The 14,584-nt window shown below is 37.0% G+C and overlaps 3 protein-coding genes across 7 annotated transcripts; all 3 read right to left on the bottom strand.

Moving 5' to 3' along the window:
• On the bottom strand, positions 191-4,716 carry LOC18775706 (legumain). Its single transcript, XM_007209889.2, has 9 exons — positions 4,348-4,716; positions 4,097-4,261; positions 2,342-2,498; positions 1,820-1,905; positions 1,535-1,734; positions 1,307-1,355; positions 993-1,202; positions 677-883; positions 191-594 (listed from the first exon to the last, which is right to left on the bottom strand). Exons 1-9 carry the CDS (start codon positions 4,564-4,566, stop codon positions 412-414), a joined length of 1,476 nt encoding a protein of 491 aa, XP_007209951.1. The 5' UTR covers positions 4,567-4,716; the 3' UTR covers positions 191-411.
• Positions 5,534-8,908, bottom strand: LOC109949277 (zinc finger MYM-type protein 1-like). Of its 2 annotated transcripts, none has more exons than XM_020564500.1 (2): positions 7,381-8,908; positions 5,534-7,293 (listed from the first exon to the last, which is right to left on the bottom strand). In XM_020564500.1, the coding sequence occupies exons 1-2, from the start codon at positions 8,804-8,806 to the stop codon at positions 6,413-6,415; spliced, it is 2,307 nt and encodes a 768-aa protein (XP_020420089.1). In that variant the 5' UTR covers positions 8,807-8,908; the 3' UTR covers positions 5,534-6,412. The 2 variants fall into 2 exon arrangements, with proteins under 2 accessions (XP_020420089.1, XP_020420090.1); XM_020564501.1 differs by having other exon boundaries at positions 6,608-6,795; positions 6,902-8,908.
• Positions 10,022-13,843, bottom strand: LOC18776776 (NADH dehydrogenase (ubiquinone) complex I, assembly factor 6). 4 transcript variants are annotated; one of them, XR_002271848.1, is made up of 3 exons: positions 12,383-13,595; positions 10,572-11,720; positions 10,022-10,460 (listed from the first exon to the last, which is right to left on the bottom strand). XR_002271848.1 is itself a non-coding variant. In XM_020564503.1 (3 exons), exon 3 carries the CDS (start codon positions 11,611-11,613, stop codon positions 10,702-10,704), a length of 912 nt encoding a protein of 303 aa, XP_020420092.1. In that variant the 5' UTR covers positions 11,614-11,720; positions 12,383-12,518; positions 13,616-13,797; the 3' UTR covers positions 10,034-10,701. The 4 variants fall into 4 exon arrangements, 2 of the variants coding, with proteins under 2 accessions (XP_020420092.1, XP_020420091.1); XR_002271847.1 differs by having other exon boundaries at positions 10,022-10,463; XM_020564503.1 differs by adding an exon at positions 13,616-13,797 and having other exon boundaries at positions 10,034-11,720; positions 12,383-12,518.

A 14,584-nucleotide genomic window follows, 5' to 3' on the forward strand; every position in this document is an offset into this window, starting at 1 on the left:
GAAAAAATTGTAATAACCGCGTGGACCGACCCTTCGGAACAAGAGGTAAAGAGAGAGCAACGTGGCATAGTGCCACAAATCTGAGGCAACTCAACCTCTGATTCTCCTTGCTTTGGTTTATTTTCTTCCCCAATTGGGAATAAACCCATAGAATTGTTCCTCATGCTGAGATACCTGCAACCCATGTTCATGCATCAAAGTAAATTTGATTCCAAGCTCAGCCACTAAACCAAATATTATTTGATCCCCAAACTTTTATACCTACCAACTTACATACACGAGTTTTATACAACTATTACATTAATAATTTGACATTTCTGGTTTGATTCTTGAGTAGATGCTAGGCATCTCGACACTGTTGAGGTTGTGACATCTTTATCCTGCTACTAAGACCTTACATATTTTCAACATTTAGGCACTGTAGCCTTTGTTTGAAGGATGCAATTGGCCCGGGTCATGGCCATTGCAGGCAGCAGAACAAGCTTCCTCCATTTCGGATTGAGTTACACCGCTGTTGCAGATGTTGGCGAATGCACGCATGTGTTTCATGCCGTACTGAGTCAGCAATCCACACTGTGTTTCAAACACTCGAACCTGCAATTCAAGTTTTGACCATGACAATTAAGTAATGAATGCGATAATGGAATCAATTAAATGGTTAGTTGCTAGTTATTACCATAGATTTTAAGCATTCCCAATCGTCAACAAGGGGCAGACCAAGTGCTCTCACGGAATTAAGTGTGGAGAAACCTTTTCCAGGTCCATAGAGAAATGTTCCTATGAATTCAATGCTTGCATCTAAGTGAGTCCTGTGCCCCATTGTCTCTTTAATCTGCTCGAGGATGTGTGTCTTTTTTTCTGACCCATGCTCTGATCTTTTGTACTGTTGAAAACAAACGAGTAAAAAATGCACCAAGATCAAGCAACCTCACCTAATTTAGCACTTTAAATCTAAATATACAACAAAATAATATCTGGGGGATGGAGGTCACCATTTGCCACATGAAGAAAAGCTCTGCATCTCTCTGGTTGACAACTTCCATGGGCTTTTCTAATTGGCCATTATTAGGAGGGAAGTTCAGAGAGGCAGGATCAAAACCTTGGTACAAATACAGCTTTTCTACTGTAATGTTTTTGCTCCCATATTGCATCACATGTGATCCCACATCGTAATTGTTGGAATTGGAAGTCCGTTTCTTTACCTACACAAACACAACTTTGCAAATAAAAAATCCCATACACAAAAGCTTGGCTTCAACATTAACTCCATAAGCTGAAAATTCGGTCCAAGTTTTTGTGACCTCACATTCTGATATTGTTGTTTAATTGTTTCTTTCTTCAGATTGTGTCTCTCACTGCAAATTCAAGGAAAAGGAAAGTTAAAGAAACGACTTATAAAAGGTTACGTAGAAGCCTCTAATCGTGTTTCCTCTATTCCTCGCTTCGTTTGTCCCAAATAATTTCTACTAAATTAGTTTCTTATTTTGAAAGTTGTTAGAAACTTACTTATCTTGGAAAGACCAAAATTTCATACCTATCCTCCATCCAAGCAACACTGTACAAATCGCCTAAGCAAGTGATGTATTCGGGTGGTGGTGAGGGGTCCATTCCAGGACAGTAAGTTCCAAAGCTGTTCTCTTGTGCATTTGATGCTGTAGTCACATAAATGTTTAGGTCGCTGGGCATTATGCCTTCAAATATGCTCCCACTCTCACATGCTTCTACATATATAACCTGCAAACAGCGCAGAAAGAACTCAATCAGTTAGCTGTCATATCGATGAATACCAAAACGAAGTGAAAAAAGGCAACCTTCTTACCATCTCTTTATAGCTCCCTGATGCATGTTTCTTCTTCAAAACTTGAATAAAATCCATGGCATAAAGAAAAGGCATATTTGGCATCCCTACAATCATATTGAAAATTGGTGAGTCCTCACTCTCATTTTTACAACATTTCTTTCTACAGATCCAAAATGAGGAGTAAGGTTGGTATAGTTGTCATCATCTCTGCTCAGATTGATTCCAACTTGAAATGCACATGAGTTAGCATGTTATGGATAGAACCTAACTTAATTCCTTGTGCAAAAAAAGAGAGAAAAATACCATTTAAAGGAGGTATGAATCAAATAGTGATACAATATTTATAAAAACAACCAGTGATATAATACTGTCCAAAAATGAAAATAATGACACAATATAAGCAGTTGGTTTAGCCAACGGTCGGAATTGGGTTAGGATTAGGATTTAAGGATAGAGTCAAGTATTCAATCCCTTTTTATGTAACAAATAAAAAATAATAATGATATGGTATGAACGTAAAAGAAGAGGGACTGAACTCACCAAGAACACCAGGACCCCCATGATCTGAGTAGTATAAGAAGATCCTGTCATTAGGTTTGCTATCCACAACCTTACCACTTCCACCTTTCACAGCTTTCTTGTCCCCAAGAAGAACTGCATACAGATTTGCGGCAGTTACTTGCTTACCAGTGTAATCCTGGATTACCCAAAACCAATATAATCAACCCGAAAACTTATGGGATTTCGATTAAACTGAAGCTTAATTAACAACCAGGTGACAACTACTACCACAGTAACACGTAGCCACCAATTGCTAACTTTAGCACTAAGGCTTACCAAACTTATGTTAAAATGTAAAAAGGGCAATCATAACTCTCAAGTATATTTCACACTTGGATAATTGCTCTGTTTTCTAACTGGGATTAGGTAGAATCAGTCACTTTTGTTCATACTCTACACTGCATCAGTGGCAGAGGTTGTAAATGGCCGCTGCAGGCCTTGGGCGGGCTGTTCTGTGTCTGAATTGATCCCCATGTCCTTGGGCTTCATGTGGGCCTACTGCCCCAATTTCTCAACCAAAAAAAAAAAGATACAAAAGGTAAAAAAAAATATCCAAGACACTTATGTATATATGAGAATTCTATTTTAGGCCAAAATAATGTTTATTTTTGTTACAGTGATTATATATGTGTCCATGAGACTTTGAACCTAAGATGAACCAGTCTCTTACCTCTATTGATCATGTTGCTTTTAATCCTAACTTTACCCTTTAACAAAATAAGCCTAAAATAAAAACCAAAAAAAATAAAAAATTAAGGAACTGAAAGGGAAAAAGAAAATTTAAAAGTAGACCACCAAGTTTTGTTGCAGACTAGTAGTCTCATGTTTGAACTCCCATGACACCGCAGTAATGTATATGTGAGAAACCCCCTTCCCTGTAGTTTAGACTATCGTTTCATTTGTACTAAAAAAATAATGTTTTGTTTTTTTAAATTAAGTTTGAAAAATGAGTTTCTATAAAAATATTTTCATGTGGATATGAAGAGCATTTTCAGATCCAAATGAAACGACCCAATCCAATCCAAGCATCCAACAAACATTCTGAAATCTAGAAATGAATGCTTAAAAGTTACACAATCAAGACACATAGGTCATATATCAATGTCATCAATCATGATGTGGAAATTTACCTTCTTTTTTTCCCTCACTCTATCATCTTACCCTTACCTTTCCCTTTCGTTAATGAAAGTGCATTTCGACCCAAAAAAAAAAAAAATTCAAGATGCTTTCAAAAGCAAGATGCCAAATAGCACTGCTTCCAGCAGCAAAAGTTCACCACTCAAGACCATGCTACAAGCATTTTCTTTTTTTTATTTATTTTTTCATTTGGTATAATCTAAAATTGATCCTTCGACACTAGAATTTGGAATCTTTTTTTTTTTTTTGGGAAGCTTTAAGAAATATTAAAAGAAGAAGAAGAAAAGCTACTGATAAAGATCAGTCAAGTAGGGCCCAACTCTTTTGTCCTCTAAACATTGTATTTAGCTTTTAATACAAGCTCTTGCTTTGTCCTTGATAATCAATTAGCTAGTTACATCCACTTGGCAGCTTTGATTTGACAAACCTAAGACCCCTTACCCACTTTAATTACTTCTTTTTTTTTTTTGGTCGAAACTTTTAATTACTTAAATAAGGGAGATAATATTATCTATGGTGCAACTGATCATACAAATAAAATAAAATAAATTCACAAAATAATAATAATAATAATAATAATAAAATGAAAAACTGTACCTTAGGCACACCGGCATATACATCTTGACCTTGTGGATGGTTGATGATGACCCCAGGCCTGGGATTTATTTCATGGTTGGCGATGTCATCATACATAAATACCACTATGTTTTCCTCTTTCAACCCACCTTTTTTCAGCAGCTGGTATGCGTGGCAAACATCGGCCTGCATATATATAAATAATTTAATATGTAAAACCTCAACACTAAAAATTTATAAATAATAATCTTGCTTAATTATCACATACATACCTGATGCCTGTAATTTCCATAGCCAGATGAACCGGCAACAAGAACCGCCCATCTTGTTCCAGCTTCCTTGTGATTAGCATCTTCCGGTTTATCCTTATCTGAAGGCAACCGGATTGTAGAGTCCCACAGGTCCAACCGGGCGACTCGGCCGCCTCCTACGAGCAGCACAAACAGAACCAGCAACAGGATCAACCTGGACTGATATTGGACCACCGCCATGAAGAAAACCCAAGGGCTAAATTTAGAAACTGGGGGCGAAGAAAAGGAGGAAATGAAGAAAAGAGAGAGGTGGTGTGTGGAGATTGATGAGAAGGGTGGTGTGAGAGTATAAAAGGTAGAGACTGGTGAAGTGGCGGGGTGTGGTGTGGTCTGGTGTGAGGTGCATGCAAAAGAAGACAACGGTTTTGACACGTGTGGGCTAGGGCTTTGAGTTGGTGGGCCCAAGGTGAATGTGCATGCAACGGGTGGGGTTTCCATGTTTTAGGTTTGGCGTTGTGAAGGTGGTGACTTGCCGACTTGGGTTGGGTTGGGTTTGGTTTGGCTTTTTACTCATAACTTCCCCTTTTTCTATGCAGTGCAGGAATGTATTTTTATAACAGCTATAAAGGATCATGTGATTGAGAGAAGAGCTTTTGTTTGTTTTGTTTCATTTCATCCTTTAATTTGAACTTGACTTAATAAAACACCACTGACTTAATAAAAAGAAAAAATGAGTCGTGCTGTGCTACCACAGGGGAGGGGTGAAGAACGGTTTAACCCACGAACAACGGTTGCCTAGAAAATAAGAAGAACTGAAGAATGCGGGGACAAATTGAAAAATCAACTCAAACCCGCTGCAATTCATGTCAGTTTTAACACGACTATGTGATTAAGAGTCCTTACCCTTCATTCAAAATCCTATAAGAATCTCTATATAGTCCTCATTTGCCTCCCCTCCACTGAACAAATAACCATATGACCAGAGAAAGATACGTATTGGTAACTGGTTCCATTTACTTTCCATAGAACCCTGTCGACATGGTCCTCCATACGGAAAAAATGTTGATAAGAACGGAAAAAGACGACTCTCTCAAGAGATATACCCCACACCTACACCTACACTTCAATTGAACTGTAAGCCACTTCCCTTTTGTCCTCCTCCCTTGCAGAAGCTCATAAAAATCAAACCGACACAAAATTTTAAGTAGAGAGTGATCTCATCAAAATATCATTCAAAATTTGATATAAAGCAGAGGGTTGAAATAAAAACACAATCATGTAAGTTAGGTTCTTCACTTTGGACTTGATTGCAGCCCTTAGGATTGATAAACCTCTGGTTCTGTGGAAGGCCAGGATTTATCTTGCAGTACCTATGGAAGATGAAGCATATACAGAAATCTTCTTGATGCAATAAATTACAGCATCTCAGACACTGTTTTACTATCCCGATCAATAACACAAAGACACGTGAAAAAGTTATCTTATATGTCACTGTGTTGCAAAAAATGCTATCCGCAAAAAGTGCTATCCTCGTTATGAGAGTTTCTCTTCCTACCAATACCACCTTCCTTTTTTTTTTGGTTGGGTTCTTTTTCTTCAAAATCAAAACCGCACAACAAATGTCTTGCTTTTCTCAGCGGAACTAAAAAAGAAGATTCCCCACTGGATCCATATGAATGCTCCTCCTCATCCTTCTCACCAAAATACTAGAGTAGGTGGCATCGTACTTCTGAAGTGGGCCCCACGTGATTGTATGTATATGCTGATTTAACAAACGGTATTATGCATATCGTTTCCATAAACATATAAAGTAAAGAGATGGCATCATGCATCTATTGATTTAGTTGATGGTGTGGATATAAATACATTATGTTAATCTGGGATTTACAGATTGGTGGGCTATCATTTTCCGTTTGAAACATGTATTAGTTATAATAAAACAAGATACTTGGACTAGGTTCAGGGACGGATCCAGGAATTTTCCTTGCAGGGGTCAACGTGTAAAAGGGTAAAAACTTTCTATACAAAATAAACCCATAAAAATGAAACGATAATTTATAATTCATAATTAATAGAAAAAACCACATTACAATTGTCCACGACGAGTTTTCATATTCTGAAAACGTCCCATTATAGTTTCATTATCAATACAAACAAACACGTCTTTCTCAATATAAACAAGTAAGCTATCACTCAACCATTGATCTCCCATTCGGTTGCGAAGTGGACCTTTGATAACATTCATAGCAGAAAATGCTCTCTCCACTGAAGCAGTTGCAACTGGTAAAGTTAAGGCTAATGTCAGAAGCAAATAGACATAATTAAATGTTCTATGCAACCCTTTCTCCACCATTTTTCTTGCAAGGGCACCAATCCCTTTCAATTGAGAAAATTCGCTTCTCGTACGCATATGATGAATATAAATCCCAAGTTGATCTTCAAGTGCCAAGAGGTCTCGGGGTGTAAATTCTTGAGGATAAAATTCAGCAAAACGAAGAAGCTTTTGTTTGTCAAAAGCTATGAATGAATAATTCGGACTCAAACATGCCAAACAAATAAGCAACTCAGTATTTACCTCACTAAAGCGATGATTTAATTCTGCAAGTTGCCACTCAATGATTTGAATGAAGATGTCCACACGATAATGATGGATTTGTGTTATTCTAGGAGCTCTGCGATGTGATCTCCACTGAGCTACATATGCATCATCCATACTTGGAACCTCAATATCATGTTTGCCACAAAAGGAAAATACTTGATCAAGCAAGGCTTCAAATCCATTATCTCTCATATCTTGTAGTGTGTCCTTGCAATCTTTGACTAAAGACATTGCATTCCCAATATCTTGGTCTTTTCTTTGTAATGCTTGTGACAAATCATTTGTGGCTCCCAATAAAGATCTCATAAAAAATAGGTGAAATACAAACTCAAAAGATTGTATTTCTCTCAAAGACCTATTTGCTTCACCTATATTATCAGTGGAGCCATCCTCAATAATCAATTTAAGCACTTTCACCACAGATTTGAACATGGAAATGATACTAAGTAACGTACCATAATGTGAGTTCCAACGTGTATCACCGGCACGCTTGAGAGAAGTTTCTTGATTTAAGCCTCGCCCTGTTGGAAGATCATCATTTTCAAGAGCTTCTGTAATATTCTTCTGTAGTTGATCTCTAAGCATGTCACGTCGCCTACACGATGCTCCAACAATATTAACCAAGCTATTGCAAGATGTGAAGAAAGTTGCAACATCAGCATTTCCCTTTGCCACAGCCACAAGAGCTAATTGAAGTTGATGTGCAAAACAATGAATATAATAGGCATAAGGATTTTCTCTCAAAATCTGTGTTTTAAGACCATTGAACTCACCCTTCATATTACTAGCTCCATCATATCCTTGTCCTCTTAGCATGGAAATGCTCAATTCTTCTCTTGAAAACAATGTGTCAATAGCCTCTTTTAGTGAGTTTGATGTAGTGTCACTAACATGTTGAATGCCCACAAACCTTTCAATTACATACCCTCTTTTGTCCACATAACGAAACACCACCGCCATTTGTTCTTTGACTGATATATCACGTGATTCATCAACTAATAAGGAGAAGAAGGCACCATCCATATCCTTAATGATTTTCTTAATAGTTTCAGTTGCACAAGCATTCACAAGATCTTTTTGAATTGTTGGAGCTATGAGCTTGAGATTCCCTGGAGCATTTTCTAACACAACAGCCTTAACTTTCTCATCATGATCAACAAGAAATTGTAAGAGTTCTACATAATTCCCCTTGTTGTTTGAAGTGTCACTCTCATCATTGCCACGAAAAGGAAGACCTTGCTTCAACAAAAATCTCACACAATCAAGAGAAGCTGTCAAGCAAATACGATAATCAATGCGAGCTTGGTCTGATTGCTTTATCAAAACTGTTTGGATGTGTTGCTTTTGATTCATAAGATCCACACAATATTGTCTAGATTGATTATGAACACTCCCAACACCTCCAACATGTTGCCTAATTTTATCTTTCTTCTTCCAATTTGTAAAACCCACCTCGGTGAAGACATCGCTACAGCCTTGACCAATTTTGAAATTGGATTTGAAGAGATAACAATAAAGGCAAAATGCAGCATTTTTACTAATACTGTACTCCAACCAGTCAAACTCATCAAACCACTTGACATTAAAGCGTCGATCATACCCTGAAAGATCGGTTTGTGGAAATGTGTGATCCTTAGGTTGACATGGACCCTTCTGTAGATATGCTCTTCGAACTTCGTCTCGAATGTTAGGATCATAATCCAACATTTGAGGTCGAAGTCCAGGGTCTGCAGGAAGATTAGCCAATACATCTTGCAACTCACTTTCTTTCGAACTACCCACCACATCTCTTGAAATACCCACATATCTTACACTTGAACTACCCACATTATCTGAACTAGAGGTAGTTGATGAAAACTTTCTCTTAAAATATCGTTCCATAACCTGTTTGGGTAGAAATAATCAATAAAGCATACAATCTAACTAACAAATACAAATAAAATCTATTTAAAAAAAATCCCTAATTTATTCAAACAACCAAAATAAAATCACAACAACCAATAAAACAAAAATATACAAGAATCTTCAGTAATTAACAAACACAAAAACTAATCCAATATACCAAGATATAATCTAACTAAAGCATATACAATCTAATTACATAAAAAAATAACCCTAATTTATTCAAATTAACTAACCAAAATAAAACCTCAACAAAATAACTAATCAAGAGAATATCAAACATATAAGAATATTTATTAATTTGTTAAAGCATAAAGAGATTAGAAATTAGGATAACATACTTTCAAATTTGAGAGACAATGAAAAATCCACCTTTGAAATCAAATTGAATTTGGGGCTGATTTTTTTGCTTTGTTGTTGCCACCACTATGAGGTTGGTATTGCCGCTGGCAGATGGAGATGGAGTGGTTGGATTGGATTAGTTGAAGTTGAAGGTTGGTTCAATATGATTTGGGGTTTGAACTTTGAGGATATAGGGTTTGGCAATTGAAAAAAAAGAAATGAAACTGATTTGGGAGAGAGGAGAGCATTGGGCTCTCTGTTAAACAGAGTCTGTCCCGTTTTTTTTTTTTTTTTTTTAAACCTGAGCCAAAACGACGTCGTTTTGGCCAGGTTTTTAATAAAAAAAAAAAAAAAAAAACCCTTTGGTAGAACGACGTCGTTTTGACGTCGGGGGGAGAAAAAAAAAACAGAAGCGCTGCGCGCAAGCAGCTGGAGCAAGCAACCAAGTCTGGCCTCTTTGGGGACTTTTATCAAACACTTTGCAGGGGTCAATTTTCTCCTCTTTAATGGCAGATTTCAGAGGTTGCAGGGGTCAATTGACCACCCTTGCTCCTCTGTAGATCCGTCCCTGACTAGGTTACTTCTAAACATATAATTTTGGATATCAATCCAAATCCAACTTTGCGAGACGACATGTCGACAAATGATATGAAGTCATCAAAACTTGGTTTTCCTTTCTTTATAGTTAAATGAAGCCATAACATGGAAAATCATGAACCGGAACCTATAGGAATCTTTTCTACCAAAGACTCAAATCTATCAACACTACCGTTAATCTCGAAATCGTATCTCCCGCTCATTTGATTTTTCAAAACTTTTTATAATTCTCTACTCGACGATTTGGTTTAAACATAACCATGATGATTTCAAGCACTTTTAGCATAAACCAAGTAAAAATTACAGGATTTCTATGAACAATCATTGGCATCTTTAACCAATTCACTGGTCGAGTGCTTTTGGTCTTAAGGAAGCTGGTTTTGGATTTCTTAGATTACATACCTCTTTTGAGTTGGCAATTGTAGGAAATAGGAATGGCTATTATAACTTAGTGGACCAACATCAAGTAAATAATCAGTCTACAATACTTGTGGGAGCTCAAAATTTGCATAGATAAGATAACCGATTAGTGATGACTTCCCAAGTTGCAGGAACTAAAGTCTGAGCTGAAATATAATGTGCATCTTTACGTTTGTGAAAAAGATGTTTTCATACCTTCGGAGATTCGGAGAATCCTCAAAGAATTGGTTAGGTTGAAACCAAAGACAACCTCTCTTCATCCGTATGTGAATTTCTTCTAACCCACAAAATACCTCATATTCAGTATTATTCTTATTTTTCAGTCACCCCAAAAATAATCATAGTGCTGCCCCATTTATTAAAGAAACATGAAAATTGAAAGTACCTTGAAAGGTTGGTTAACAAGGATTCATGAGCATGATTTTTTTGTTCCTGCAAAGGAACATATCCGTAGTGTAACTCTTGTATGCAAAATGCAATTTCTTTCACATCCAACCGATAAACGGAAATTTCTTTCAGTATTTTGCCCTCCATGAATGCCACTTCAATTTCAACTGATACCACAAAGGAGGAATACCAAGAATCCCTCGCGCTAACCTTGGATCAAAGACATCAAAATTCACTCGTCTCAAAGAGTCCAGTAGAACCTGGGCAGGCACGGCTGGCAGCAGCACTGGGAAAGCCTCTACAGGTACTGTACCAGCTAAGTCACGAGCCTTCTGCAAATGGACATTAGCAACCGATGCCATCTCAAAAACCGCTTCACATAAGCCCTCACGAGAATCCAAATGAATCTCTGATTGACCTCCATGCTTAACCAGCAATCCATGCTTGGCTGCCACTTCGGTTGGTATATAAGAAAAATGGCGGTTTCGACTACCATGATATGGCAATGACTTAATCAGCAAAAGAAGACCACTTGCTTTACCAATATGTGATGCTGCATGATCAGCTGCAGTGGACCTGATACCACCAGCTTGAAGTGTCATGTAAAGAAGAGTTGATACAGTATCTTCCGCATATCTCTCCAAGTCTTCAATTTTTTCTGGGGTGTCACCAACCTCCTTTCTTGCATCACTGATCCGAGCTTCTACAGACCGTTTCAGCCATACCTTGCTAATTTTGTTCTCATGTACCACTGACAACAGGGCTTGTGCTGTTGGGTGCTCAATTAACTTGTTGGCATAGATTTTGTCTATGGCTTCTTGCCACCAGACGAGGCGCATAAGACCAATCCTCGGATCAGAAGCAACATCCATAGCACGAGCTGTTTCAACATTTAAGGCACGGACTGCAAATGCAACCTTTCGCATGTTAGGGGGGAGTTCAAGGAGGCAAAGGTAGTTATAGTAATCATAACTACGGACTTGCTGCACACAGTATGAGAAAGCTGCCCTTAAGCTACTAGATGCAGAAGCACCATTCATCAAATACCAACCCTGGTTCCTCCAACAAATATACAACCGCACAAACTGCTCAAAACGCACAAAACGTCACTCAGATGAGTTAGGATTTAAAGCTGAGGGCCGATCACCTGAGAACAAAGAAGAAACAAGCTATGATGTAAACCAAAATTTTATTAGCACCAATACAACTCAGGATCACAACGAATGTACTATGGTTATAAAATCTGTTTATATTAATGATCTCTCCATCTTCATTTAAAGAAAAAAAAAGGCAAATGCATCATATCTTACCAAAAAAAGGCCATTCCATGCTAGCACCCCCATCTTCACTAATAAATATATAGTGTACTAAAAACAAAGAAAAAATATGGAAGGTTGTGTTTGGATGAGGTATTTGAAAGTACCAAAGGATTTCCAAAATGATGGGATATATAAATTTATTTGTTTGTTTAATAATATAGTATAACAATGAGATTTCTAATTTACTTCTTCCATCTAAAAACAAACCTTATGATCAAAATAAAAACATGGGTTTCTTCGGGCATAGTCTCAAACACCTTGCGGGCACAGAAATGCAATCTAATGATCAAATCCAACCAACTTCATACAAACATACAGATCATTATATAGATCTAGAGCAATCTAACAAAGCTATTGGAATTATAAAGTTACTCAATTCGCTCACCCCCTTATGAATTTCGAACTGGATCGCACATATCGAATCATGGTACGTTAGCAACCTGGAACGATACATTTAGTGAACCAAAACTCATAAGGATTAGAACAATACCTGAGCGACGTTGCTGCCAAAACTCGATTGGTTATTCCAATCATCAACTTAATAGGGTGGTGGGAGAGCAATAGAGGGAGCCATCAAAAGAGAGAACCATGGAAACAGAGAGAAAGAGGGAGTTTTGAAATTGGGTCTGAAACAGCAGAAAATTTACAAGCAGAAGAGGAAGACGTTGGTTTGTTCAATCTAATAAAGAAAGTGGCTATTTTCCAAATAGGTAAATTTTCATTAACTAAATAATAAATTAGACTTCAACGAGCTTAAAATTCCCACTAATTTTGATAAATAAATAATAAACACGCTGTGTTACTTTTTTCAACCTTATACGCTCTCTTTTTTGTACTTCTTACTAATTCTGAGAATTTACAAAATAATATTGTACCGAATTAAACTAATACACGAATTATGACCTGAAATTTCGTTCCAACTATGCCTACCCCTTCGAATTTTGTACCATAGAAACCGGCGTACCTCCTACCCGTTCCCGTTCCCCCATACCAGGTAACTATGTTGGTTTATAATATAACTTAACAATGGGATTTCTAATTTAAAAAACGAGGTAACTTGGTAGTGAAAGGCTGAAGTATGCTACATGACTTTTATACGACAAGTTCTAATGATAGTCAAAGTTCAAATTACAAAATATCAGTCAAAAAGAAGAAATTTCATCAGTACTTGAGAAAGACTGGAGGAAGCATTACTCAATCTCATAAACCAATATATCAATACTAATACTAGATGGTCATAAAATACTATCTCAAAATCTGGTAATTTTAGCCTCTACAGATAGAAGAAATAGAGCTTGCGGAGCTCTATAAACACATAATAAATTAGCAAAACATCAGATTACATGATTTCTAAGATACCAAACAAAGATTGCCAAGTATTGCAATGCACAAGAACTATTGAAATTAGAAGCCGAGACAGATGAACAAGTCCTCTGTACATGCAAACCCAACACATTAACTTCCCCAAAATTTATGGGTTTATCAAAAAGCCCAACAGAGAAAGGCATCCCAAATTTTACCAACACATTTCTCATAGGAAATCAATCAAACAGAACCAGGGCACGTCCATGGACCTTTTCTATTTTTTCACGTTAAATAATATAATCACAGAAGTAATCCAGCGAGTATAAATCACAAAATATTAGATAACCCATCTAAGATCTTCCAAATTACATTGAGAAAATTAAATGAAACAGACTGATAACATGAATTGGAATCTCACCTTAAACCATGAGAGAGAGAGAGAGAGAGAGAGAGAGAGAGAGAGAGCACGCTAGAGGTGAAGCTTAAGAGGAGAACGCTGTGTCAAGCTTTCTGGTCTTTCCACCACTAACATCAAGAGACTGAGAAACAGAGGGACTGAGAGTGAGAGCAGCTAATTGTTCATGTGGGCTACGCTAAAACAACAAGGCCTTCGGCAGGTGCCAGGTGGGTAAGCCTTTCCGTTTTAGTGAAACATACAAAACTAACTCCTGCCATATTGGACTGGGTAAGGCAGGCCCAATGAAATACATCCAACACATTATAGGAAAATCCCACTGTCCAAACTTTTTGAATCATTATCTTATTATAGACCTCATCATTTGGCCCGTGGGCTCATGGGTCGATAGGGACCCGCTTGGCTCATCGAAAAAAAGTCCGGCCTGGCCCGTTATAGGCTTGGGCTTAAGTGTCTGAAGCCCTGCCCGGCCCGATTAAGCCCAAAAAAACCTGACTCGGCCCGCTCACAAAATCCCGGCCCGTTAGGCCCGCATATATATAATTATATATAAATAAGAGTTTAGGTTTAGAATTATATCACTTAAATCACATATATAATTTGTTTCATTTCATTTACTTTTCTTTACTCATTCCTAGTTTATAATTGGATGATTAGCACATTAATTTGTGTCAATTATTAATTCAACAATTATATATATATATAAGATGAACAACATACCACATCACAAAATATCACGAAACATAATCGTACCACCAAATATAATCATGCTTTTCTTGAACACATCATCAAATATTTGCATATTTATTCATACCATCCTTTAATTTTTATTTTATTTTTATACTTAGTATTTTTTAAAATGATTTCTTAAAACGTATTACGATCTAATTATGTAATAACCTCAAAAATAATACTTGGTTTTATTATTTTTATGGAAAATCTTATAAGTTGTGTGACTTTATTGGGTGTTTT

The sequence above is a fragment of the Prunus persica genome, chromosome G5 (assembly GCF_000346465.2).
Source record: "Prunus persica cultivar Lovell chromosome G5, Prunus_persica_NCBIv2, whole genome shotgun sequence".
Lineage (NCBI taxonomy): Eukaryota > Viridiplantae > Streptophyta > Magnoliopsida > Rosales > Rosaceae > Prunus > Prunus persica.